Here is a 24,909-nt window from a genome sequence, read left to right as displayed (position 1 = left end):
CAGGTAAAGGTAACGTTTTCCTCATACACATCTATACAGTAACAAAATCTCTTAGGGACACAGATGTCTGCAGTTAGCATAGTTATTTCATTCTATGTCTCTTACCTATTGCTCTTTCAATAGGTCCATCAGGATTCCTAAGGTTTAGATATTCTAACTAAATATAATATTTAACATATTCTGGGGTCAGATCTTAAAAGTCCTGATTTTTTAAATTTTATTTTTATTTTGGACACGCTGCATGGCATACGGGATCTTAGGTCCCCGACCAGGGATCCAACCTGTGCCCCCTGCACTGGAAGCGTGGAGTCTTACCCACTGGACCGCCGGGGAAGTCCCAAAAGTCCAGATTTTTTTAATACTCTTTTTCAAACCACGTCCCGGATACCTGAGCACACACGGACCCACATATACAGGTATCACTTATTCCACAGGTGTTTGCTAATTTCAGCTCCATGCCTTCGAAGTAAGAGTTCCTGTGAAAGCAGGAAAAGGAGGGGGAACACGTCGGCCCCGTGCTCGTGGAGTTAGCGCCTAGTGTAGAAAACCAACCACACGAACAAGAAACAACTAGTCGTGTTTTAAGTAACATATGAACATGTGTACAACAGAAATTAGTGCAACCGTCACAGATTGAAGAGCTCTTGTGTTTAAGTGTTGACTGTTGTTTTCCTGATTTAATTCCTGGAAATAGAGGGCTTGATATTTAGCTAGACTGAAAGGAAACACAAGTGCCCTTTGCGTTTCCTCCTCCTAATTTCTGCCGTGGCTCAGATTCCTAGCCTGCTCAGGGACCTCTGTCTTCATTGTCTCCTGGATACAGACAGATCTGGTTTCTCTAATAACCATAAGAGATGCTTCAAGGGAGGAACCATGTCTTGTATTTCTTCTTCATCTCCTACAGGGTCCCAAGTTGTTATTTTATTGTAACCAATAGGTCAGCGCCTCCGGGATACCAGGCTCTGTGTGAGAGGCTATAGCTGCAGAGGTATAGCCTGAGATCCCTGCCTCCAATGATTTCCCTTCATTCCTTCTGCAAAAACTTCTCAAGCATTTCCCAAGTGATAAGCCCTGTCCTCAGAGCCCCCAGTCCTTAGGTACCAGCCTCCTTGTACACTTTAGGAGGTCATGCTCCAGCGAGGAATGCAGATGTGCACTGGATTCGACTGCAAGGGCTGCTGTAACTAAGGGCCACAAGCTGGGTGGCTGAGACAACAGAAGTATACTGTCTCACAGTTCTGGAGGCCAGAGTCTCAGATCAAGGAACTGGCAGGGTTGGTCTCCCCTGAGGGCTAGGAAGGCAGATCTGCTCCATGCCCCTTCCCTAACTGCTGGTGGTTTGCTAGCCATCCTTGGCCTTCCCTGGCTTGTGGAAGCAGCACCCTGATCTCTAACTTCCTCCTCACGTGGAATTCTCCTTATGTGCATACGCCTCTGTGTCCAAAGTCCCCCTTTTTATAAGGACACCAGTCATACACTCTACTCCAGTGTGACCTCCTCTTAACTAATAGCATCTGCATCGGCCGTACTTCCAAGTAAGGTCACCTTCTGAGGTATTAAGAGTTAGGATTTAAACATATAAATTGGGGGGGGGGTACAAAATTCAAACCATAAAGCAAATAAACCACTAAACTCAACATGAGGGACACAGATGAGGCTGGGGAGGAAGCCAGGGCCCAAAACGTGGAGAGTCAGAGCAGGAGCCCAAGGAAAAGGCTCATTTCTGGGAGAAAGGAGAGATTTAGACAAACCCTGAGGACAGTGACCTCTGCCTGGTCAACTCTGCCTGTAGGGTTTCCACTCTCCCACCCCAACCTTATTCACACTTCATATCCGACTTCCACACGCCCTTTTGCCCTTGACCTTTGTAGCGCAGCGAAAACACGCTGCGATAGTCCCTACTTGAGTCAGGAATACGGTTTCCTGAATTGAGCTCATACAAAAGACTCTACTGAGCGAGCAGGATCCCATGGGTGCGCAAGAAGTGAAGTCATAAGACGTGTGATGGCTTCGTGGCCACGTCCTCTGCCAGCCCAGAAACGCAGCCTAGTTATTACGGATGCAACACTGACCCACGCCTAACTTCCTCACCCTCTAGCATGGATGCCTAATTAGACACATCCGAAGCTGCAAAGTTTCTTAGAAACTGGAGACCAGTTCGAAATTAACTGCAGAGAAAAAGAAGAAGGTGGTTCAAAAAAAAACCCCTAAAAATCCTGCCAGCGTACCCAGCTGAGAGGAGCAGCTGGCAATAGTATCACCTCGGGACTGCTCACTTGGACGAGGCATTTTAGGCCACTACGTTGTGTTGCTGACAGTCGTCCCTTTTTGGCATCTTCCTTTTCAGTACTTTTCTATTTTCGTCCCACTCACCGTCTCGAACCTGTCCCGGTGTACAACAAGAACCAAGAAGTAATCATATTTCTGGCAAACACATCTTTCACACGTACCACGTGCTGTTCAAAGCAAGTTCTAGGCTTTGAGTGGCTCACGCCACACAATAACCCGGTGGGGTAGGTTCTATTACCATGTTCCCTTACAAATGATGGGGATGGCAAAGGCCACAAGGATCTCCCGCCGAACCACAGGAGCAAGAACTCTGGTCTGAACCCACAAGTCCAAGTGTGTCTGAGGGTTCTTGACTCCAGCAGGGAAGGACGGGGTTAAAGACCGGGGTCCCCAGACGCGGGAGGGAACCGCTGCTGCCTGAGCGGGCAGCTCGCTCAGGCGAAGATGCCTTTCGCTCCACACCCAGCAGGCGCCGGGGGTTTCGGTGAGCACTTCGCCATCCCACCAGGTCATTAAACAGAGGAGCCCGGAGTTCAGGGCCAGGCAACTGCCTCTCCCTCTTCCTCAACGGGAAAATGGAGTGGGGAAGTAGAAGTGACCTCACAGGATATCGGGAGAAAGCCTGAATCATGTGGGCGGACCCGCCTTCACACCCAGCTCACCGTAAAAGTTCGGAGTGGGGTCATGCGGGCGGGGGTGGACGCCCCCCTCCTTCGCTGCAAGACAGATTTCCTCTCGGTACAGTGCAGGCGCAGTTGGCACAAAACTCCCTCCAAACAGGAAGTCGCCAAGATGCTAGGTGGAACCGATGCCTTTTTTTTAAAGGTCAAACTTTTTCCTTGGCTAAGCGGCTGTTTCCCGAGCGCCCAGTACGTGCCAAGCACATGCACACGACACGCAGTCCTTATGGATCAAGTGGGTGCTCTGCGGGAAGATGCAAAGAGAGAAAAGACCACACACGCGCGCGCGCACACACACACACACCTGGCAAATCTTAGAGGAGAAAGGCTTTCCGGGAGCTGTCTTGTTTTCTAGGAAATCAACATGAAAATCGAAGGTCTCGCGCGCGCACCGCGGGAGCCCCACCTTCCCCGCACCAAGCGCCCAGCCTGAGCCCCGGGCAGGGCAAGCGGGGGTCCCGGGCGAGGGCGGAAGGCGCGCGCGCGGCGGGGCGGGTGACCAGGTGGACCGGCAGGGCCGGAAGAGGGCTCGGAGTTGGCTGGCGGGCGGCGCCGGAGGCAGGTGCCAGCGGGAGTGGGCGGGGGCGACCCGGCGTCACCCTCCTCCGGGGGCCGGGCGCGCACACCAGCTCGGCCCGCGGAGCCGGGGGCACGGGCGTCCCCGCCGCCCGCAGGAGGAGCCCGAGCGGCCGCATCCTCCGGAGAGACGCCGCGGGCTCCGCAGCCGCCCTCCCCCTCCTCCGAGAGGCGAGCGCCGCCCGTCCCCGCGCCCCGAGCCTCCACCTGCCGCGGACTCCCGGGCTGCCGGGCGCGGGGCAGAGAAGGTGCGAGAAACAGGGGCCCGGGAGACAGCGGCTCTCGGGGACCGCTCCGCGCAGAGAGGGGACGCCCTTCCACGCCGCCAGCCCCCGCGCGTTCGGCGCCCCGGCCCAGAGTTCAAGGGCCACCGCCCTCGGAGGGGGCTCTCCGCGCGGGCAGCGCCCCGTCCCGGGGCTCCGGCGCCTCGCCCCACCACCACCACCCCGCGGCGGGGCCATGCCGGGGCTGCGCCGGGACCGCCTGCGGACCCTGCTGCTGCTGGGCGTGCTGCTGGCCGCCGACCTCTACTTCCACCTCGGCCCCCGGGTACGGCGCCGGCTGCGGCCCCGGGAGCGCCCGCCCGGCTGCCCGTGCGCCCACCGCGCCGCCACCTCGGCCCCTCGGCCGGCCGCGCGCCACGTTCCCCCGGCCGAGCCGAACGGCGGCGGCCCCGGCTCCAAGCTGCGGGCCCTCTTCGCGCACCCGCTGTACAACGAGCCGGAGAAGCCGCCGCTGCTGGGGCCCGAGGACTCGCTCCTGGCCGGCCCCGAGGCGCTGCGCTATTACCGGAGGAAGGTGGCCCGCTGGAACAGGTGAGACCCCGCGCCCCGGCGCCCAGCCCCCGAGCCGATCTCCGCGCGAGGAAGAGCTTCTGGGCAGCAGCGCCAGCAGGAGGTGCTCCCAGCTCCTCTCCCCGCGAGCCCCTGGGGGTCCATCCTGAGCCCCTTCTGTCCCCCGGGCCATCTCCCCCCTCTTTCTCCTGGCCCTGATGTGGAAAGCCGCTGCCGGACTTCGGTTTTCCAGAATGAGGTTCCCCAGCAGAGCAACTCGAGAGAGAGCTGCTTCGAACCCGACACCTACCTCTAGACCTGGGCGCCTTCCACGAACCGAGGCTACACCCGCCACCCGGCTCTTCCCCTTTGCTTATTCCTCTGCCCGGGGTCAGAGATCACGAGAGGTCAGCCGGGCAGAAGGTCAGTGGTCAGTTTCCTGAAATGGTGGCCACGCTGTGCAATTTACAAAGTGGCTTGTCCCGTGAGTGTTACGACCTGCAGGCGGTTTTATTATCGTGGGGATTTGGGCACGGGGAAGATAAAAATCTACCTGGGAATTTTGTTTAAATCCAAGGCAAAATATAGAGGGAAAAAAATGGCAAACATATGTAGGCTAATATTAAGAAGGATTTTGTGTGTGTGTGAAAGGATAGGGTGGGAGGGTCCTTTGGAGAAGCTGGAATGGTCAGTTCTGAGGTCCCCAGCTGATGACAGAAGGCCTTCACAGGAGTTAGGACTCTGTTTTGAAGTACACACTGGTCTACAGATCACTCAGTCCACTTTCGGACTGCGCCCATCACTCTTCTTAATACAAGAGATTTCCAGATGAGATGTCTTTGCTGGCTTTATAGCCCCTCTGGAGGATGGGTAGACATAAACGTCTATGGAAGGTCAGCGCTAGCCCAGTTTTACTGCTCGTTACTCTGTAGTGCTGAGACTGACCAGGGGTGGAGGGGGCCTTCAGAAAGAAAAAAGAAAAAAAACTGAGAGTTACTGGCTGAAGTCACTGTGGTGTGTTTCAGTTGCAACTGGCTGGTGATTTTGTATTAAAAAGAAAGTGGTTCTCGATTCTCTTGCTGATTGGCCGCAATAAAAAGGCAGTTTGAGATTGCTTCTCAGGCACTGTCATTTTCGATATTACCTTTATTTCATCAATAACGTGCAGATCAGTGAGCTAGAAGTTTTGCCCTTGGAAAATTATCTCCACATCCATTGAGGATTGGAGGAGGGACCGTGGGAGAAGTTGCTTGCTTTTGTCAATGTCGATCGATAGTCACTTAACTCACATTCCTGTGGCCTTAAACTTCCCTACGTTACTTTTGTCCTTACGGAGAGTCGAAGGGAATATTTTGGAAGAAAAGCGAAAGTCTTTCTCACCAATCTGTCCTACAGAGTTTTGAGCTTGATTTCTGTGCCATTATAGGTCAGAAAAACACATTTACTGACCAGGAATGATCTTGGGCATTTAACGGAGGTTTGATGGGGACTGGTGACCTTGCTGTCTTCGGCGCTAACAGAGTAGTTTCGTGTGGTTGGTTGAACGTGACAGTTGTGATACCTACTCATCACTACCTTTTAATACTTGAGATCTCAAGTGAGGTTTGTGGGCTATAACAGGAGGGGAGCTACACTTATAAGTGTTGAAACCGGACCCCAGAGGCAGAGAACCTTCACCCAAACTGCATTGTAAATGTCAAGGCAAGGATTTTAATACGTGTATATACCAGGGCTAAAAATGGAATGTGGAAGACTCATTAGCCAGGGTGCATTGGAATTGCACTCAAAGTTCTATTGTGAGAGATAGTCACTCATTACCTTAAGTGAGACAGCGCCCTGACGATGTGAGGACACATAAAAAGTACCTGCTGCGATGTGCAGGGCCAACCAACGCTCCAGATTTCAGTGCAGACAATCAAAACGAACAGCAAAGGAAAAAAACAACAACAGGGAGTGACCTTGCCAATTGTTTCCCTCTTGCACAGACAAGCCCCCCTTGTTTGCAGCCACAACCCAGCCAGTATTGAAAAGCCAGGCCTTTCTAGACATATGTGGATGCCACCCTACCAGTAATTACTTAGCATCATTAACTGCTATCCAGAATAATTGTAGCAGTAAACCAATCTGCCTCACCGGGAGAGGCGCAGGTAATAAACTAGCCAAATCAGCATTTCCTCCCCAGTGGCCCAGAGGAGCCCATTAGTCTGAGTGAATGATTTTTTTATTTTAAACCACCACACTAATAAGTACTGGTATGAAGTCAGAACTTATCTTTCTATAACTTGAGCTCGTCACCGATAGGAGTTAGGACACGGCCCGCCTTTTCCTCCGCAGCACGTCTCTTTTTGACTTCAGTGGCAGATGGAGCTGATACACTGTTTTGAACGTTTCAGGTTCTCGATCGGTATTTGTTCACGGGGTGTCAACATGTGGTTGACACGCTGGGTAGGGTGTGCTATCCTCGTGCTGTCACGAAGCTTTCTGCAGACCTCCTCAACGAGCTGCTCTTCCCTCCCTTCCTCTCTTTTCCCCCTCGCGATGTAACTAAGTGCGGCAGCAATCCAAGTTAAAGATGCAGTCGGGGAAAATGTCTCTGTCGCGCCATTGGCCGCTGATCACAGCGAGCGGTCCAACACGTTCGGCACCTCTCTTGACTGGAGAAGAGAGCACACAGGGAGCCCGGGAAGTGGGGTCGTCACTATTGCAGACCTTAAACCAACAAGCCAGATGAAGCCTTTTCCTTTCAAAGCGGTGGTGGAGGGCAGCGCTTACCTGGAGCCCAGGTTCATGTTGTCACTGCCCTTACATCTTAGAGGCTGAGCTCTGGGTTCCTTCCCCGCCCAGCAGCTGCCCGAGCCAGACAACATCTGTCCTTTGACATGTCAGAGCCGGTCAGCTTGGCTTGGCCGTTTGCCCTCATATCTTTGGTCGGTTCCTCTGTAACCCTCTGGTCTGACAGTCAAGGTCAGACAGGGTCATGCCTGCCTGGTGTCAGAACTCCGGCAGCTACAGCACAGATGCAAGTTTGCCACTCTGTGCTTTTCTTTCTCGACCTCATCCTCAGGGATCAAGAAGGTTATATTTTCCTGCACTTACCGAGTCAGCATTTCTCAAACACGTGTGTGTACCTGTGTCTTTCCCTCCATCGGATGCCCCTGTCTTCCACCTTCACACCTCCACCGCTTGCCTTCGCTGAAGAAAGCCTGGCCCTGAGTCTCCCTTTGAAAATCACAGCAAAGAGACAGCTTTGCAAGAATGACAGCTGTTTGAGGGAAGTAAATTGGCTCCGGTTTTTCCCGGAGAAGCTATGAGGAGATCCAGAAGCCGAAGCAGTTGTAGGAGAGCGGCAGCAGGTGGCGGGGCCGGCGGGTGGGGGGGGGGGGGTGACGCCAGAAGAGACGGGCAAGAATTCAGCTGGGCATGAGCGTGGTCTGGTCTAGGAATTGCTGGAGAAAAAGCTTCTTCCCACCGTGGCATCCGGGGAATAGAAAATAAAATCTCTTTGTTCTCATCCCCTCCTTTTTATCTCTTTCCACCTTATCTCATGCTGGCCCGAGATCGTTTGGAACACAGAGTTATTGAGAACAGGCAGTTCAGCTCACAGAGCAGATAAAAGCCCGGGGTCTCACTCAGGGGTGCCGGCCATTTGACATTCACCCAGAGTCAGCAGGACCTGGACCCCTTGTTCGATTCTTCCGCCAGTGATGCCAGGCTGAGAAAGGAAACGAGCCTCCTGGGATTTGAAGAGGGGCCTCAGCCACCACCTGTGTGTGGCTAGCAGAAGGAGTGGGGATCTGGACTTCCATTTCTCTTTTCTCCCAATTAGAGCCTTGCTTGGCCGGTTGGGAAAAGCTGTGATTTTAGTGGTTTCTGAATCCCTGGATTTGTAGCTGGAGGAAACCTCTCCACTCTTCTCAGAGCCAAAAGCTCCAAGCAGATGGTTTCAGAGAGAGCTCGTCCAGAGGCCATTTCCAGGTTCCTGCTCCCTCATTTCAGAGCTCAGTTCTCATTGCAGTCAGCTCGGCAAAGACCTAAACCAGGGAGGGTACCAGCGTTCATCCAAGGAGGACGGCACTTCCGGTCTCCAGCTGCATCAGAAGGAAGCCCGTCGGCCAAGAACTGGAAGATGCTCACCAGCTGTTCCATTGGTCCCAACCGCTGACAGCCCCCTTTTACCCCAACCAAATTCTCATCCCTCTGGGAACTCCACTTGGTAGTTCTTTGCATGCAAATCCTCCTACCTGAGACATGCTTGGTAGGTGCCAGGTACTTGACGTACACTTGCTAACTCAGGCCTCACAATTTCCTGAGAAGTAGGTGCAGGATTCCAAGATGCGCTCCCTAGAGGCCAGGCCCTGGGTGTACACACACCTCATTATCCAATCCAGTGCTCATCTGGGTACTGCAGTAAAGGGAATTTACAGATGTAACTGAAGTCCCAGACCGGTTGACCTTGGGTTAGGGAGATTACCCAGGTATGCCGGACCTAATCACATGAGCCCTTTAAAAGCAGAGTTTTCTCTGGCTGGTCAAAGAAGAGGAGGTCAGAGACTCCGCATATGACAAGGGTTGGATGTCCCATTGCTGACCTGGAGATGGAGGGGCCATGTGGCAGGAGAGATGAGTGACCCTCAGGGTCTAAGATGGGCCCCAGTCGACAGCCAGCCAGGAAACAGGGACCTCAGTCCTACAGCCACAAGAAATGAATGCTGCCAACAGCAAGAGTGAACACGGAAGCAGATCCTTCCCCAGAATCTCCAGGCAAGAACTCTGCCTAGCTGATGACGTAACTTCACCCTTGTACAGCCCGTGCAGGGAACTCCGTCGCGCGGAGCTCGATTTCTGACCTATAGCTCGGGGAGCTAATCAGTGGATATTGTTTAAAGCCACAAGGTTGGAAAACTAGTTCAGCACTGTGTTTACTTCATTTTATGGAGGAAACTGGGGATGGGAAGGTGGTCATAACTTGTCTTCTTAAGTCAGGCAGCTAGCAAACCTCAGGCAGCCTTTGCACCCAGAGGGTCTGGCTCTAGAATCCATGCTGTCTGACCAGCAGCTCTCGCCCTCTGCATCCCTGGACGTCCACGGTGCTCGCTTTTCCGCTCCTGGAAGGGCTTTTCCGACTACTTCCACCCACTCTGGTCCCTCCCTGACTAGACTCATCCTCTCCCTATACCATCAGATTAATTGTTATGACCGTGCAGCATCATGGCAGCTGTCATGTGAGCATGAATGGCCATGTGCTCCAGGCATGAAAAGCCCCCAGCTTGCACATGGTTGCACGAATACATCTGTTTCATGGTTCCCCGTAGGGGAGAGCCAGAGTAAATATCTGTGGGACAGATAATGGGGGACAGACGACCTCAGGATTTGGGGGCCCTTAGTCAATGGCCTGTGCCCCTATGGGAGAGAAGAAGCCTTGAACGAAAACAATCTTAACCGTAAAATTATCCCACCCATCACCTGGCTCTTCCTCCTTATAAAAGGCAAAGGCAAAGCCAGCCTGCTGAGACATCCTGGAATTTGGATCTGGGGTGCTCTCCCTACTGCAGTAGCGTAAATAAAATCAATTTCCAAAAAAAAAAAAAAGCCCTGAAGGAAAGTTGAAAAGGTGCCGTTTGCCAAGAAGAGAGAATTGCCTCAGCTCCCTGAACTTTCTGAGGAGGAGCCGCCCGAAAGTCACTCATTCAAGAAAAGTGGGAACCACAGAGAGACCCTGACTTAGCCAGAGCAGTCCCCACTCACCCCTTGGGAGGTGCTGACCTGTGTTTTCCTTGGGATTATTCATTAAACTGGAGGGCGACGAGAACCTGTGGATCCTGCTGAAGTCGGCCTTCGCGTGGCTAAAAGCCGAGCGAGGATTCTACACAGCTGCAGCCTTAGTGGAGCAGGAGTCCCTGGGAGTAAGGGCGTCTGCGTACCTGTCGGTATAGGCAGGCACACACACATATGCCTAAGGAGAACCGTAGTGCGGAAAAAGAAAAGGCCTACTTCTTTTTATGGCCTGCCACTTGGCAGGATGTCCTGTGGCTGAAACGTGAAATCAAGACAGAACTGAGCTTGAGTGCCTTGGAGATGCCAACATCCAATACTGTCGATCCCTGGAGGCTGACCTTGGAAGCCAAGAACTGGAGACCGCCAGCATCATCGGGCTTGAGCGCGAGGCACAGTTAAGAACCAGAAAAGGGCCTATTTTATCAGATTCTCTGGTAACCAACCAGGTAAATTTGGGAAGTCACAGGGGATAGAAAATAGCACAGGACTATAGTTCCCAAGAAGCCAGGAACCTGTAATAAAATTCAGCAAAATGTGGAGAGTAGAGAGAAACTTGAGGAGTCGTTGGCACAGGGGCAGATGAATTGAGGCGCTGGACCATAAAAGACAAGATGGCCTGGGGAGAGATGGGAATTTAGACAGCGTGGGAGAGGTGGATGGGTTAGAAAAGAGCTCTGCTGGCAGAAGAAGACCAGAGCTGTTCAGCCCTGGGAAGTCAAGTTCAGCTCTCAGAGAACAAACTTGCCTTCAGCTGTCTGTACCTGGGTCAAGCTCTGTAGTTCGTGGGTAAGTACTTTTCGTGATGCTCACCAAAACGGAGCCTGGGGCTTCCCTGGTGGCGCAGTGGTTGAGAGTGCGCCTGCCGATGCAGGGGACACGGGTTCGTGCCCCGCTCCGGGAAGATCCCACATGCCGCGGAGCGGCTGGGCCCGTGAGCCATGGCCGCGGAGTCTGCGCGTCCGGAGCCTGTGCCCCGCAACGGGAGAGGCCACAACAGTGAGAGGCCCGCGTACCGCGAAAAAAAAAAAAAAAAAAAATGGAGCCTGTACGGAGGGACAGATTGTCTCTTCTGGCCAATGCAGTCATCCCGGTTTCGTCAGTTTCAGTGGGCTTTTCTATTTCTCTGGTTCATCTTCTTCAGTGGCTGAAGAGTGACAAATCCTGTAGGGAAAGTGTGTTTATCTGCACTCACAGCCCAGCTGATGATTTTTCACTCTGAGTTAAAGAATTCTGCACAACCAGCGGCTGCTTATTTATGCCTCTTCTGTGCTCCTCTCGGGCGCTCAGAGATGCTGGGGGAAGTCAGACTGACCAGCCACAACTCCATCGTCAAGTCAAGCCCTGATTAACCACCCTTTCGTTGCAGGGGTTTTTTTTGTGTTTGTTTTTTTTTTTTAACTGGGGTCATTGGATCCTACTGAGTTCAAGTGATGAGGTCTGTATTTCCCTTAAGTTTTATGCGTACTTTGCATTCTGTGCATATGTTTATTTTCTTAGGAAACAATACATTGTATTTGCAAAGTGTTGCCTACACTCATCAGAGTACTTTGATGTCAAATGACAGAAACCCAACTCCCACCGACGCAAGCACTTAAAGGAAATGTAGAGAATCAAGTAACCAAAATTCCGTGACGTCAGCTGTCTCTACTCTCCCTACGCTTAGTTCTTCCTCTAGTTGTAATCCCCTCTTGCGGTTTCAAGCCCCCAAAACCCTGGGACCAGAGAGAGAAAAGGGCTTCTAAAATTCCCGAAAAGAAAGACCCTGGGCAAAGCCACTGATTGGCCAGGCCTGGGGATACGACTAGGCTCTAGAGGGTTATGATTGGTCCAGTTCTGAGGAGCGTGCCCAGGCTTCAACCAATCACTGACGCCGGGGAGGTGGAGTCATTGGAAAGTCTCCACTGAGCTCTCCATTCAAGCCACGTGGCTCAGTGTGGGAAGAGCAGTTCCCCCAAACCTGGCTGGGTGCCCAGACCTCAAGTGACCCAGAAGAACTTATGTGACCAGAGTGATGCTAGGAAGCTTCTCAACTTGTGCTTGCTGCATTTTTAAAAATAAATTCATTCGTAACAGATTCCTAATGTGCAGAACTTTTACACCAGCCGTTAAAATTACCGCAAGAAGATAGGAATCTTTATTTATTTGGGCTTTCTCTTAAATCAGCCGTGCTCTCTTCATGGGAGCCTAAAGAAGGAATTCCTGTGGACCCATTAATGGACTAGTGTCTCTTTCTCCCAAAACTCAACTGAGAACCAAGATGCCTGAGTGTTAATCCCAAGAGAAACACTTACCTTCTCCAGGCCTATGTTCCTCCTTTTGACATGAAGAGGGTGAGTCTGTGGTTCCCAAAGGCTCTGACAGCTGTTTTCCAAGCTCTGCATATCTTCAACCAGGATTTCTTCTGAGTGAACATATGGGACAAGCATTTTCCCAGTGTGTCTCATGAACTTCCAGGGTTCCTGGAGGTGCTTCACAGGTTCTGCAAATGATGGATTGAATTTGCATTTTGAAAGTATATACTTTAAGGCAATCTTGACGTAATATGAGAAAATGCACACCTGATTGTGTTCTGCACACTGTAGCACACTGAGCCAGCCACGGGTAATTTATGTGGACAGATGACTTTCCTCCCATCTTTGTTTCATTGAGGAGTGTCCTGACATTGCAAGGAGAGCTGTTAAAAAACTGTCTCCTGTCCCAATGACTTCTGTGTGTTTATCAGGATTTTTTTACACTCTGCTCCCAAAATAATATGCAGAAATTAAGTGGGTACTGAAATAAGACTATTCTGTCCTCCATTCCCCCCCGATTTTGAGTGCTTGAGTCCATAATCCTATTATCCCTCTTGTTCTTATTAGCTTTTAAAAATAATTTTACATATTTGACCATATAAATTCAATTTATACCCAAAAGTTATAAGTTTGACCTATTTTATACATTGGGGATTCTGTGTAAGATTTCTTTTGAAAAGAAAGTCCCACTTATAGAAAAAATTTGAAAACCCCTGATTTGGCAGATACAGAAATAGAGTAGATTCCTTTCCTTTTCTCCTAAAATCGATGTGCCTGCAACCCAAGCCTCGTGCCCCCCTCGTCTCCCAGCCCCAGCTGTTATCACTCATTCTCTCTGATAACCAGGCCCCCACCATGACTTTGCCAATGCTTCTGGCCACTCGAGCATAAAAGAGCAACTTTTAGGTCCTGTGTACTCTCTGCTTTTGTTTCCTAACAAATCACTCCAATACTTAGTGACTTAAAACAAGAACCATTTACTTAACTCGTGATTCTGCAGGTGAATGATTTGGGCTGGGCTTAGCCAAGCAGTTCTTCTAGTCCCTGCTGGGCTCCCTCAGGCATCAGTGGTCCACATCTGGGATGTACTTCCTCCTATGGAGTCCCGTGTCTAGGACCTGGGCTGAGATGATGATCACGGCTCCACGTGGCCTCTCATCCCCCAGTCCAGCCAATCGGTCTTGTTCACGTGGTGGCCGCAGGGTACCGAGGGAGAGCGGAAGTGTGCGTAGCCTCTTGAGGTCCTGGCTAAAACCTGATGAATGTCACTTCTGCGACATTCGATTGGCTCCAGGAGATCCAAGGCCACCTGGGGAGATGCAGCCACCATGGCCATCGAAGTGGAGGTGGTCTGCACACCTTAGTCCTCTTCTAGTGAGCAAAGGCTTGAGGGTAGTCTTTTCTCCTGGTGAGTTGTTGGGTACTGGACAGGCAGCTCTCAGGGGTAAGACCCCTTCCTGTGCGTCAATGGGAAAAATAATATAACCCTTCACAAATCTAGTGAAGCTGCTGTGGACCGAATTGTGTCCCCACAAATTGTGCTGACTTAGGCTTGTATCCACCTCAGTGCCCGGGGCAGGGTGCCGAAAGCCATCTCTGAAACTGTCTCCCTCCTCCCAGTACGGTCCTTCCAGCCTCTAGAGGCCTCTCGGCCTCCCTGACTCCCAGACAAGATGGGCTCAACCCCTTCCTTGGGGCCACGTGTTTAGCTCTTCAATTATTCTCTTTTCAACCTGCCTATTTATGGATAGACTTTAAGTCCACCTTCTTCTGCAGGCCATCTTTGAGGTCAAAAGCTGAAAACTGGCCCTTTGTCTTCTCTTTGCATTCCTCCTATAGTAACTCTAATCCTCCCCAAGGCCACAGATGCTCTGATTGAGTGGAATGAGTACACAGCATCCTCTCACAAGGATGTTGTGAGACATCCTTGTTTTGTTTGTTTTATAAATTTTTATAAATTTTTATAAATTTATAAATTTTTAAACACTTTCATATTAACCAACCTTTTGTATTAACCAACATAATATTTAGAACAATTATGAAGGTTTGTTCTTCCTTATCAGGTGTATTAAGAGCCTGTATTTTATAAACAAATTTCCAAAGGCCATTATCTGTCCATTTATCTATAAGGCATCTGTGAAAATAATTGTTAATATTGTTAACACCATGAATAGGCAGAGTCCTTTCTACTTCCTGAAGCTCTTTAAACAGTCTATAATTAGGTCATTACTGAAAAAGATTGGGTTTTACAGCCAGTAAGAGGTTGACCGGTGTACCCCCATGGAAAGATGTCCAGTCAATCCATATTTTATTATAAAGCAGTATCCCCTGGCGTTGCCCCAGGCTGGCGAGGCTTCCGTGAGCTCCGTGTGGGACCCCTGATGAAAAAACTCAGCAAGAACCACAAGCGCTGCCTTGTCCTTAGACCCTCAAGAGGCCAGACCTCTCAGAGAACTCTCCACTGAAATGGACAAAAACGCCGTCAGTGCAACTCGAGGCCCTCAAAGCAACACATGGAAAAGTGTGTGCTCCCTGTTCATTATATCACTATGTTATTATAATATAATGGTGAGAAGCTGAGATCTTCTCATGTAATTTGCTATGAAAAAATTAAATATGCCATCCAGGATGGGTTTTCTACGACAAACTTTTCTGCCTCAGTAACCTGGACCCCTTTCCGGGATCGCTTTATGAGCTGCACAGCGACAGCTGGATGCCTGACACATCGCACTTCTAGGAAGCTGGGAGTCAAGTCTTTAAGCCATCGGATCTCTTGGCATTTCCTGAGCAGGGTCTAAAAAGAGAATTCAGTCACTGTATTTGTTTCCTAGGGCTACCGTGACAGGTCGCCACTGTTTACGTCGCTGCTGGTGGCTTGAAGCAACGTAAATTTATTCTCTCACAATTCTGGAGGCTGCGATCTGAAACCGAGGTGTGGGCAGGGTAGCAGGCCTTCCAGAGTGTCTATGGGAGAACCCATTCTGTGCCTCTTGCAACCTCTTTGGCTGCCAGCATCCCTCGGCTTGTGGCTGCATCACTCCAGCTCCGGCATCCTTGATCACATAACCTCCTCTTGTATCTCTGTCTCTCTCCTCTAAGGACACACGTCGTGGATTTAGGACTCACCTGGTAATCCAAGACAATCTCATCTCAAGAGCCTTACTTACCTCTGCACACGCTCTTTTTCCAAATAAGGTCACTTTCACAGGTTCCGGAGATCAGGTCACAGACATCTTTTGGTGGAGCAGCGTGCAGCCCGCTACAGTCGTGTGTTATGATGACCATAAAGGCCCTGCAGGTGCCATTTTATTTTTATTTTTTTAAAGAGACTTTTATCGTTTACCTAAAAGATTTACATAAAAAGAGTATTTTATCGTTTACATTACAGATCTTGCTTTCTCTGCTAGAGCTTCTGATAGGCATTCAGGGCAGTGCATTTAGGATGAAACGCTCGGCGGTGCCTGGAATGTAGGTCGTCAGGCTTGTCATTCGGAACAGAGACATAGACCTAGTAATTAGCTGAACTTGGACTTAGGAACAAAGGTTCTTTACGAAGGTCGCGGAGTCAAACGGGATCAGTGAGTGAACTCAAGCCACGGACCTCTGTCCAGAGAGGGGCCGAAGGGTCGGGAGCAGCTTGGACTCTCCTCGGAAAATTCTTTTGGACCTGCTGTGACAGGTGAGCCAACAGGTGATCAGTGCATCAAAGCCATGTGCCGTGGAATGCGACTGCAAAATGTTTGGCTGGAAAAATATTAAAAATAGATGATAAGCCAATGCCCACCTTAGGTATTAGAAAACCATCAATAAAGCAACCATTGGATGCCTAATGTGAGCAGTGTAACCTACCAGGGGCCCCTCTGGGTTAAACTCATTGCAAACTGTACACCCCAGGTAACTGGATGAGGTGGCGTTCTGTTCTGTGATGGGCTGTAAATCCATTGAAAGGTCTGGGGGGTCAGCCCAAAACGATGATCTTGGATTTACAGCAGTTGATCTGCAGACCTTCTTTTTGGCAGGAACCAAGCTAGCGGTCTGTTTAGGCTACTTGTAATTTGTGATATTACAACCACTTTTATCTGCATCTATGAAAATGCTTCTTCCTCACTCTCCGGGCAGGGGACGCTGTGCCTAACGCACCCAAAATGGTTTTTTTATTATTAATTAATCTGTTTATTTATTTATGGCTGCATTGGGTCTTCTTTGCTAAACACAGGCTTTCTCTAGTTATGGCGAGCGGGGGCTACTCTTTCGTTGCGGTGCGCAGGCTTCTCATTGTGGTGGCTTCTCTTGTTGCGGAGCACGGGCTCTAGGTGTGCAGGCTTCAGTAGTTGTGGCTTGCGGGCTCAGTAGTTGTGGCTCGCGGGCTCTAGAGCGCAGGCTCGGTAGTTGTGGCGCACGGACTTAGTTGCTCCGCGGCATGTGGGATCTTCCTGGACCAGAGCTCGAACCCGTGTCCCCTGCGTTGGCAGGCGGATTCTTAACCACTGTGCCACCAGGGAAGCCCCCCAAAATGTTATTTACTCATTAAGGTATAAGTAAACAACCAGGTGGGCCAGAACATTGGAGCCCACTGGAGATGATCTGCTGACTCTTTTCCTTCAGGTCAACTTGCAAAACTGCCCACTCAGAGAGATCTTTCCCGCCCCTCCAGCATAAGGGATCCCAGGACCCTCTCTTACCAACTCCTGCTTTATTTTCATCAGGGCTCTTAACACATGCCCTCTTGTCTATTGATACGCTTTGTGTATATCCTCATCAGCTTTTCAAGGAGGGATTGAATCGAGTGGATACAGCCATGTCCTGATCCCCAGAACATGTCACTGTTACCTCTTGGAAAAAAATTCTTTGCAGATGCAGTTAAGGATCTTGACGTGAGGAGATCTTGCTGGATTGTGTGGGTGGGCCCTAAATCCTACGACCCGTGTCTTTGTAAGAGAAAAGCTGAGCGAGATTAGACACAGACAGAAAAGGAGGAGACTTTGTGACCAAGAAGGCAGAGGCTGGAGTGATGTGGCCGCAAGCCAAGGAACGCCAGTAGCCACCAGAACGGGAAGAAGCAGAGGATGGATTCTCCCCTGCAGCCCCCAGAAGGAGCAGGGCCTGGCCCACGCCACGATTTCAGACTCTTGGGCCGCAGAGCTCTGAGAATGAATTTCTGTGACGCTTCCGAGTTTGAGGTCATTTGTTAGGGCCGCCACAGGAAATGAACAGAAGGCGGGATGCTGTTAGCTTCTTGGGCAGTGTAACCCCGGGCTCTAAAACGCTGCCTGTGTATAGCAGGTGCTTACTGAGTGTTTGGTAAACGAATGAATAAGGGAGCATCTCGGAGGCTTTGCAGTTGGGCAGCTCTGGGTTTCAATCCTGACTCTGCCTCTGAAGCACTGGGAGGCCTGAGGCTCATTTCCTCCCGCCTCTGTTTCCTGCCCTGTAAAGTGGGCCGCATACCTACCCCTGGGGGTGTCGGGAGGGCAGATTGAGGTCACGTGTGTAACACACGGGGCAGGGCACCTGCTTCCTGCGGCCCTGAGTCGCCAGTAGGTAAGGGAACACTAGTTAGTTATTGTGGTATGCTCCGTATGGGTTATCTGATAGCCACCAACAGCCAGCCGCATTCATCGATGTTTGATGCCCAGTGGGTGGAGGAGAGGAGGAAGAAACAGCCTTTGTGGTTCCCAGACGCCAGGGAAAAGCACCCGTGCTTCCAGCCCAGCCCCTGGCCTGCCTGGCCTCAGCCTCAGCTGCTGCTGCCAGAGAGAATGTGCGCGTGTTCATCTCTCCGCAGTCACTTTGACATCAGATACCCAGAGCTTGTGGGCGGGGGAAGACACAGACCTGGGGCAGCCTGCAATTAGTCTACTGACGTCAGCAATTCTATCCCCACGTACGTGCGTGCGCGCACCCACACACACACACGTACACGTGTACACACACATCTTCACACATGCCTCCACACACAATACATACACACACATCCACATGTCCACACACACACGTACACACATACGCCTCCATATACACACATGCACGTGTACACACGTATCCACATGCATCCACACACTCGTATATACACACACACCTCCACATACACGTGTACATATGTATCCACATACATCCACACGTACACACACATCCACACACGTACATCCACACGTACACACACATCCACACACACGTACATACATCCACACACACTCATCCACACATACATACACATCCACACATCCACATACACATGTACACACACATTCCTCCACATACACACATACGCGTGTACACACGTACCCACATACATCCACATGTACACCACACATCCTCACACACAGCCACATGCCTCCACATACATACATACACGTGTACACACACATCCACACGCACGCCTCCACACACACGTACACACACACAGCCACACATATACACACATACTTGCACATCCACACACGCGTACATGCACACACACATCCACACATCCACATGTACACGTACACACATCCATACACGCACATCCACACACACGTACACGTCCACACACGTCCACATATACACACACACGTACACACATCCACACACACGTACACACACACATCCACACGCCCCCCCCCCCACACACACACACCCTTCTGAGGGGAAACCAGCCAGCTAACGTTCCTCACTGACCTGACAGGAACCCTCCTTTCCCTTCCTCTTGTCTCCTTTTCCCAAGGCCTGTACCAAGCCAGCTAAGCAGGGCGCTCCCCGCTGGCTGGAGGCCTTTCCCCGGGCCCCGCCTCTGCTGAGCTGGGGGCGCGGACCCTCCCTCCGTGCGCGGCGCAGAGACGACCCACCCCCCGGACCGTCTCCTTTAGCCTCAGAGCTGCCCCATAAGAGAGGCGCTGTAGTCCATCCTCAGATGGGAGGCTCAGACCAGCTGGGTCCCACCGGAACCCGGACTTCCAAGGCAGAGGTGCCGCCTCCACGCCGACTGTGCCTCACGTCTTAGGTCGGATCCTGGTGCACTTTCAGCGCAGGAAGAGTAGTGGGTGGCGATCAGAGCCCCAGCCCTGCGAGGCCCACAGGTGGGAAGGGCAGAGCTGCTTCCGGTCCTGGACTCTGCAGGTGGGGACTGCCGTGGTCCTTCCGGAGACGAGGTTGTCACGAAGCTCAAAAGCTATACAAAGAGCCCAACTTGTCCGTCCTTATACACCGTAGAGCTGCTGTTCATCTTTAGACTAAAGTTTTGTTTTTTACCGTCAGGGTAAAAAGCTTTATTGGAAGAATCTCTCACCCATGTCCTGATTCCAGGCTTGGGTTTAATCACAGGTCTGCCGCTTCTTAGCAGGGTGACCTTGGACCGTTCACTTGGACCGCCTTCATCTGGGCCCCGAGGTAGTAACAATAATACTGACCTTCTGTGGAGCTCCTGGGAGGCCTCAAAGAGTTAAAACTGCAGAGTGCTTCGGACAGCGCTTGCTGCAGTGTAAGTGTCAGGGGAGGGTGAGCTGTGTTCCTTGTTATTATTCAGACCTGTGGACCCCCCTGGGCCACTGGCTCTTCTTCCGCCTGATGTTTGTTCACAGGGACAGAGGTCCCCGTGGCTCCCACCCGTGGGATGCTCTCTGACGTGCCCCTCCCCATTCCGTCCGCTCCAGCTCGGAAGCCCTGATCTCTGGGCAGGGCTTATGCCACCGCCAGGCCAGAGCTGTGGTTCTGGGACAACAGCATGGGGCCAGGGACCCAGCGAAGCCCGGAGTGAAAACAAGTGGCCCATTGCGACACAGCTCCAAGAGGAGAAAGCGATTGTATTTCAGCCAGAAAGCAAGGGGTTTGTGCCGGGAAATCAGCCCGTTTGGCAAAATCTCACTGAAACCTCTGTACAGTTATTACTTTCTCAGATAAGCAGGTTCCGAGTTTCCGCCACCACCCTGATGTTTCAGGAGTTTCCATCAATGTTCCCGACGCACCTTGACAAAGCGTCTCCGTCTCTGCAGCCTCCGTGGAAGGGCAGAAAAGGCTTAGGTCAGAACCCTGGCTGTTCACTTTCTCCTTTTCCATGGACCGTGTTGCTGCTTCCACTGTGCAGACCTTCCTTTCCTCCTCTGTGGATTGGAGGAGTGATGTAGTCACAGGGCTTCGACAGCACAGGGAGAGAACCCCCAAAATACATTTACAGGAAGCTCTTCGCAAATGCAGAGTTCGATAGTATTAACTACAACGACGCCTCCTGTGTTCAAGAAGCAGCACAAGGCTATGGGAGAGGCGTCGGGATCCAGGGGTGTCCCAGCCCCCTCGCAGCTGGGGGGACCCTGTGCCGAGTTCCAGCCCATGCGATGTGAGCTGAAATGATCGACATCGCTTCCTGGCCAGAGCCTTTAAAAGCCGGGACCCAACCCCTCCAGTTCCTCTCTTTTGTAGCCCCGCTGGCTGGGAGACCACAAGCGGGGGTCTTGGTGTGTCCATCCAGCTGACCCCTGAGTCCCTCTGTGGAGCAGAATCCCCACTGACTGACCTTCGTTAGAAAAGCAGCACAACTAAGAGATAAACCTTTGCTGTGTGAAACCACTGAGCTGTCAGGACCATGTTGTTTCTCCCCAGAACCTGATTTTACTCTCCAAATGCAAGTGTCGAAGACATGTACCGAGGATTCCTATTTCTAAAATCACATCCAGTGGGACTCTAAGCCCGTTTCCCGTGAGGTTGGTTGGAAATTCAATCTCAGTCGTCACTGGGGTTCCTTTCCCTAGACCCCCTAGTGTCGGGGAATGTCCTTAGGGTCTTAGGGAGCAGAAGGTGTGAGGTCCTCATTCTGTCACCTGGTCTTGTACATGAGGGTGGCAGTGCTGCTTTTGTGGCGAGCTCGGGCACGGGACTATTTCCTGGTGCCTGAAATGCGCCTTCCCAGGTGCACCGCACAGCCGCTTCCCGCCACCTAGGGTCACCTCCAGGACTCACCACCCCAAGCCAACTTTCCTTTCCTGATCTCAGCGAATCTGCCTGTTCCCCCAAAGCGTGTGCTTCTGCCTGCACTTCCCTCCTCTCTCCCCTGTCTAGCCTCTCCCTTTGCTGAGTTTAGGCTTTCCGAAAATAAAACCATTTTACAAGCCAGAGAAGGAGTGGGGAAGCCTGTCTAAATGTCTGCCTGGTCCTGGATCATAAACACCCCCTAAGACAAAGAAGCACAAAGTCCGGCCCCTTCTTAGAATAGAGGTGGGTAAAATTCCACAAGAACAAAAACCACATTAATATCTCAATAAATTATCCTACCCCACGGGTGACTTCTCATATGCTCCGGAGGAAAAGAGGCCAATGATCCTCTCCGCGTGTAAATCAGATGGAAAGATAACACCATGCAAATTAGCGCCAGCGCATGGGCCAAGGACTTGAAAGAATTTAACCTGTGGGGAAGCCACAAGGAAGTTTGCCTACAAACCATGAGAATACGTGCCCCCAGCCCCTGCAGTCAGATCCTTCTCTCCTTCCGATGCCCACGCCTGGTGACAGGCGGTAAGGCAAAGGTGAGACACTTCGGAAAAGACGTATGTTCCGGTCAACGTTTGTTTATTGAAGGACCCAGCGTGTGGAATTTTAGTCTCCTCCTGTTCTCAGCCCACGCTGAGCGCTGCCTTTAGACCTCAGCTCTGCTTTTCGCACTCGGGAAAATGGTGGAGGAGAGGGAGGGTACACAGCCATCCAATTCCAGCGTCAGTGTCATTTGCTAACTGTGTGTGTGTGTGTGTGTGTGTGTGTGTGTGTGTGTGTGAAACATACACTCGTCTATTTTAGGTTGCACAGTTGGAAGAGGAAAGAACCAGAATTTAGTAGTGCCTCCTTTGCAAGTAACACGTGTGTTGGTATTTTATCCATATGCTTGTTAGGTCAGTAGAAGCCTGACAACTAAATGACGGCTGACCCACATTTGTTTTTGTTTTTTTTTATACAATTAAATAATACTTAAAGTTTTTGCTGTGCAGAGGATCTCGGAGGAGTGTAGGAGACCCCGAGGAAGGCTTTTATGCTGTCTGTGGAAAATATTAAGTTGTGCAGAGACCAGAATCAATCATAGCAATTTTCAGGTCATTATCAGAGGATTAAGTGCCTTCTGTGCTCATGATTCTGTAACTCTAGCCAGGGGTTTCTCAACCTCAGCACTACTGCCATTTGGGGCAGACGATTTTCTGCCGTGCTAGGCTCAACAGAAAATTAAATAAAAGAGGAGAATGCGTTAGAGGATGTTTAGCAGCGTCCATTAGCACCCCTCTCCACCAACTGTGATGCAAAAATGTCTCCAAATATTGCCATCCGTGAGGGGTGAGGTTGCCCCTAGTTGACCACCTCTGGTCTACACCATGGAGGCCGTATCCCATGGAACAATGTAGTTCACAGCTGTGGGACCTTGGCTTTGTGAATGGTCACGTCGTGATGAGGTTGAGCGTTCAGTGTTAATGTTTCTCAAAATGTGTTGTGCGCCACACAGAATCCAGTGCGTGTCGTCATGGGCTCTGTAAAGGGAAGGTTTAGGAAGTGTCCTCTGCACAGGAAGGCTGACTGCAGGACTTCTCAGAGCCTTTACTGTCTTTATGTAACTGGGACTCTCCCAGAGAGGCTGCAGTTTGCGACTCTTACGGAGCAAGTGACGTGTGTTAGTTGTGCAGGTGCTTTGCTTTGTGCCCAGGACCGGAATCTGGGAAACGTGGCCCAGCTAGAAGTTCTCTGCTAGGTCCCTACCTCGACTCTGGGGATCCCTTAGACCAGGATCTAAGAAGACCTGCCATCTTCTCCAGGATGTCCAGTCTGCCCTCATCTTCGGCGATAGGTCTGGAAGTTGTTGCGAGGGTAGAGATGCAAGTCTCTCACTGAGACCACAGTCCCAGCTCCGGGAGTGTCCTCGCTCTGTCAGCTCATCCAAAATCAGCAAGGTCTGTTGACGGTTGCCAAGACATGGAAACAACCTAAGTGTCCATCAACACATGCATATGTGTATACGTATACACAGTGGAATATTACTCAGCCGTTAAAAAGAATGAAATTTTGCCATTTGCAGCAACACGGATGGACTTGGAGGGTATTATGCTTAGTGAAATAAGTCAGACAGAGAAAGATAAATACTGTGTGTCATTTATATGTGGAATCTTAAAAAACACGACAAACTAGCGAATAGAGCATAAAAGAAGCAGACTTACAGATACAAACTAGTGGACACCAGTGAGGGGGACAATATGGTTGGGGGGGGAGTGGGAGATACAAACTGTCGGGCGTAAGACAGGCTCAAGGATGTATGCACAACACAGGAAGTACAGCCAGTATTTTGTAATAACTGTAAATGGAAAGTAACCTTTAAAAATTGTATAGAATTAAAAATAAGTAAATAAATAAATCGGAAAAAAACCCAGCAAGGTCTGAGCAAAACGGGCAAGTCTAACCACTTTGATAAGACCAAGAAAAAAAAAAAAAAAAAGATCACATTTTGGGTCATGGGGACCGAGATTCCTCGCTTTATCTCGGATTTCTGTGTGAGTCCAGCAAGTCCCTTTGTCCCTATATCCCCAACTCCACTTAGTAACGTCTTCCACAGTAGCCAGCCCCCAGGTGAGTGGAAGTTGTCTCCAGCAACGCTCCCCCGCTGGATGGAGCTCTGGTGGCATCAAGTGCCTATGGGTCCCTCTCCCTGGGGACGAGCTGGGAGGTCAGAGGGAGCCTGGGCTCGGCGCTGCCTCCACGTGAGGAGCGGAAGGCGGGGCGGAGGCCCCAGTGTGGAAGGCACGTCGAGTGGGAACGCAGAACCTGACCTCAGAAGCCAACTGGCCAGGTTCACACCTGTGTCTGCTCTGGGGTGGCACTCTCCGGCCAGATGACCGGGAGCTAGCTCACCCGTGCCGGCCTCCTTGTCTGTGAGATGAGGCCGACGGTGCCCCTGCCCCCTCCGGAGGGGGAGGAGGGTCCTGAGGGGTGGGCACGGAGCCCCATCGGTGTTGGCGTGATGACTCCACGTGAGAGCAGAGCCGGGGACAGCCATGAGGAGTGGGCCAGCCATTGCCATGGCTCTCGTGTTCTCCTGGGAGCTTGTTTCACTGGCCAGCCAGGTCCATTTAAAGGGCTCAGTGGGCAGCCACGTTGCAGAACTCGGGATGGGATGGAGAAGCAGTAGCTTCTCTCCAACCCATTAGCATCCACTGCCCCCCACCCAGTGATAGCTCCTGGGCATGGGGGCGTCAGTTCCACTGAACCAGCTCCTTCTTATTCACGGGAGAAATAGCACAAGACGAAGGAAGACTTTTCCAAACTCGTCACCACCCAAATGAAGCAACTCTGGGAAAATGTTCTTTCTAAGACCAATGTCAAGGCTAAGAATATTGAAACAGACCCGTGGATCAAACAGATGCACAGACTGAGGTCGAAAGCCGAGTCCCTTAGAGGCTCACTGTAATGCTTTTATAATTTTCATCATGGCAGAGTGCTTTTGGAAATTCATAAGATGAGTAAGATAATAAATAAGTAACCTTATGAGTTCCCTTCTAACAGAGATAGAGTTCTAGTGCAATGCCTGTGTTC

General features: G+C 51.1%; 1 protein-coding gene across 2 annotated transcripts in view; it reads left to right on the top strand.

Annotated features, from left to right (window-relative positions):
• Positions 1 to 3,305: 3,305 nt before the first annotated feature.
• The window catches only part of FAM20A (FAM20A golgi associated secretory pathway pseudokinase), a 44,706-nt gene continuing 23,102 nt past the window's right edge, over positions 3,306 to 24,909 (top strand). Inside the window, exon 1 of one of the 2 annotated variants that reach the window (XR_014326972.1) lies at positions 3,306 to 4,360. Coding sequence is in view for 1 of the 2 variants with exons in the window: in XM_082861175.1 (XP_082717301.1) it covers positions 4,005 to 4,360 (356 nt within the window). In the remaining variant the exon portion in view is untranslated. The remainder of the gene's footprint in view (positions 4,361 to 24,909) is intronic. The other variant, XM_082861175.1, reaches the window with a different exon arrangement.

Source organism: Leucopleurus acutus, assembly GCF_964270905.1.
Source record: "Leucopleurus acutus genome assembly, chromosome: 19".
Classification (NCBI taxonomy): Eukaryota; Metazoa; Chordata; class Mammalia; order Artiodactyla; family Delphinidae; genus Leucopleurus; species Leucopleurus acutus.
Note: the sequence above shows the minus strand (reverse complement) of the source record. Positions and strands in the feature narration are given on the sequence as shown.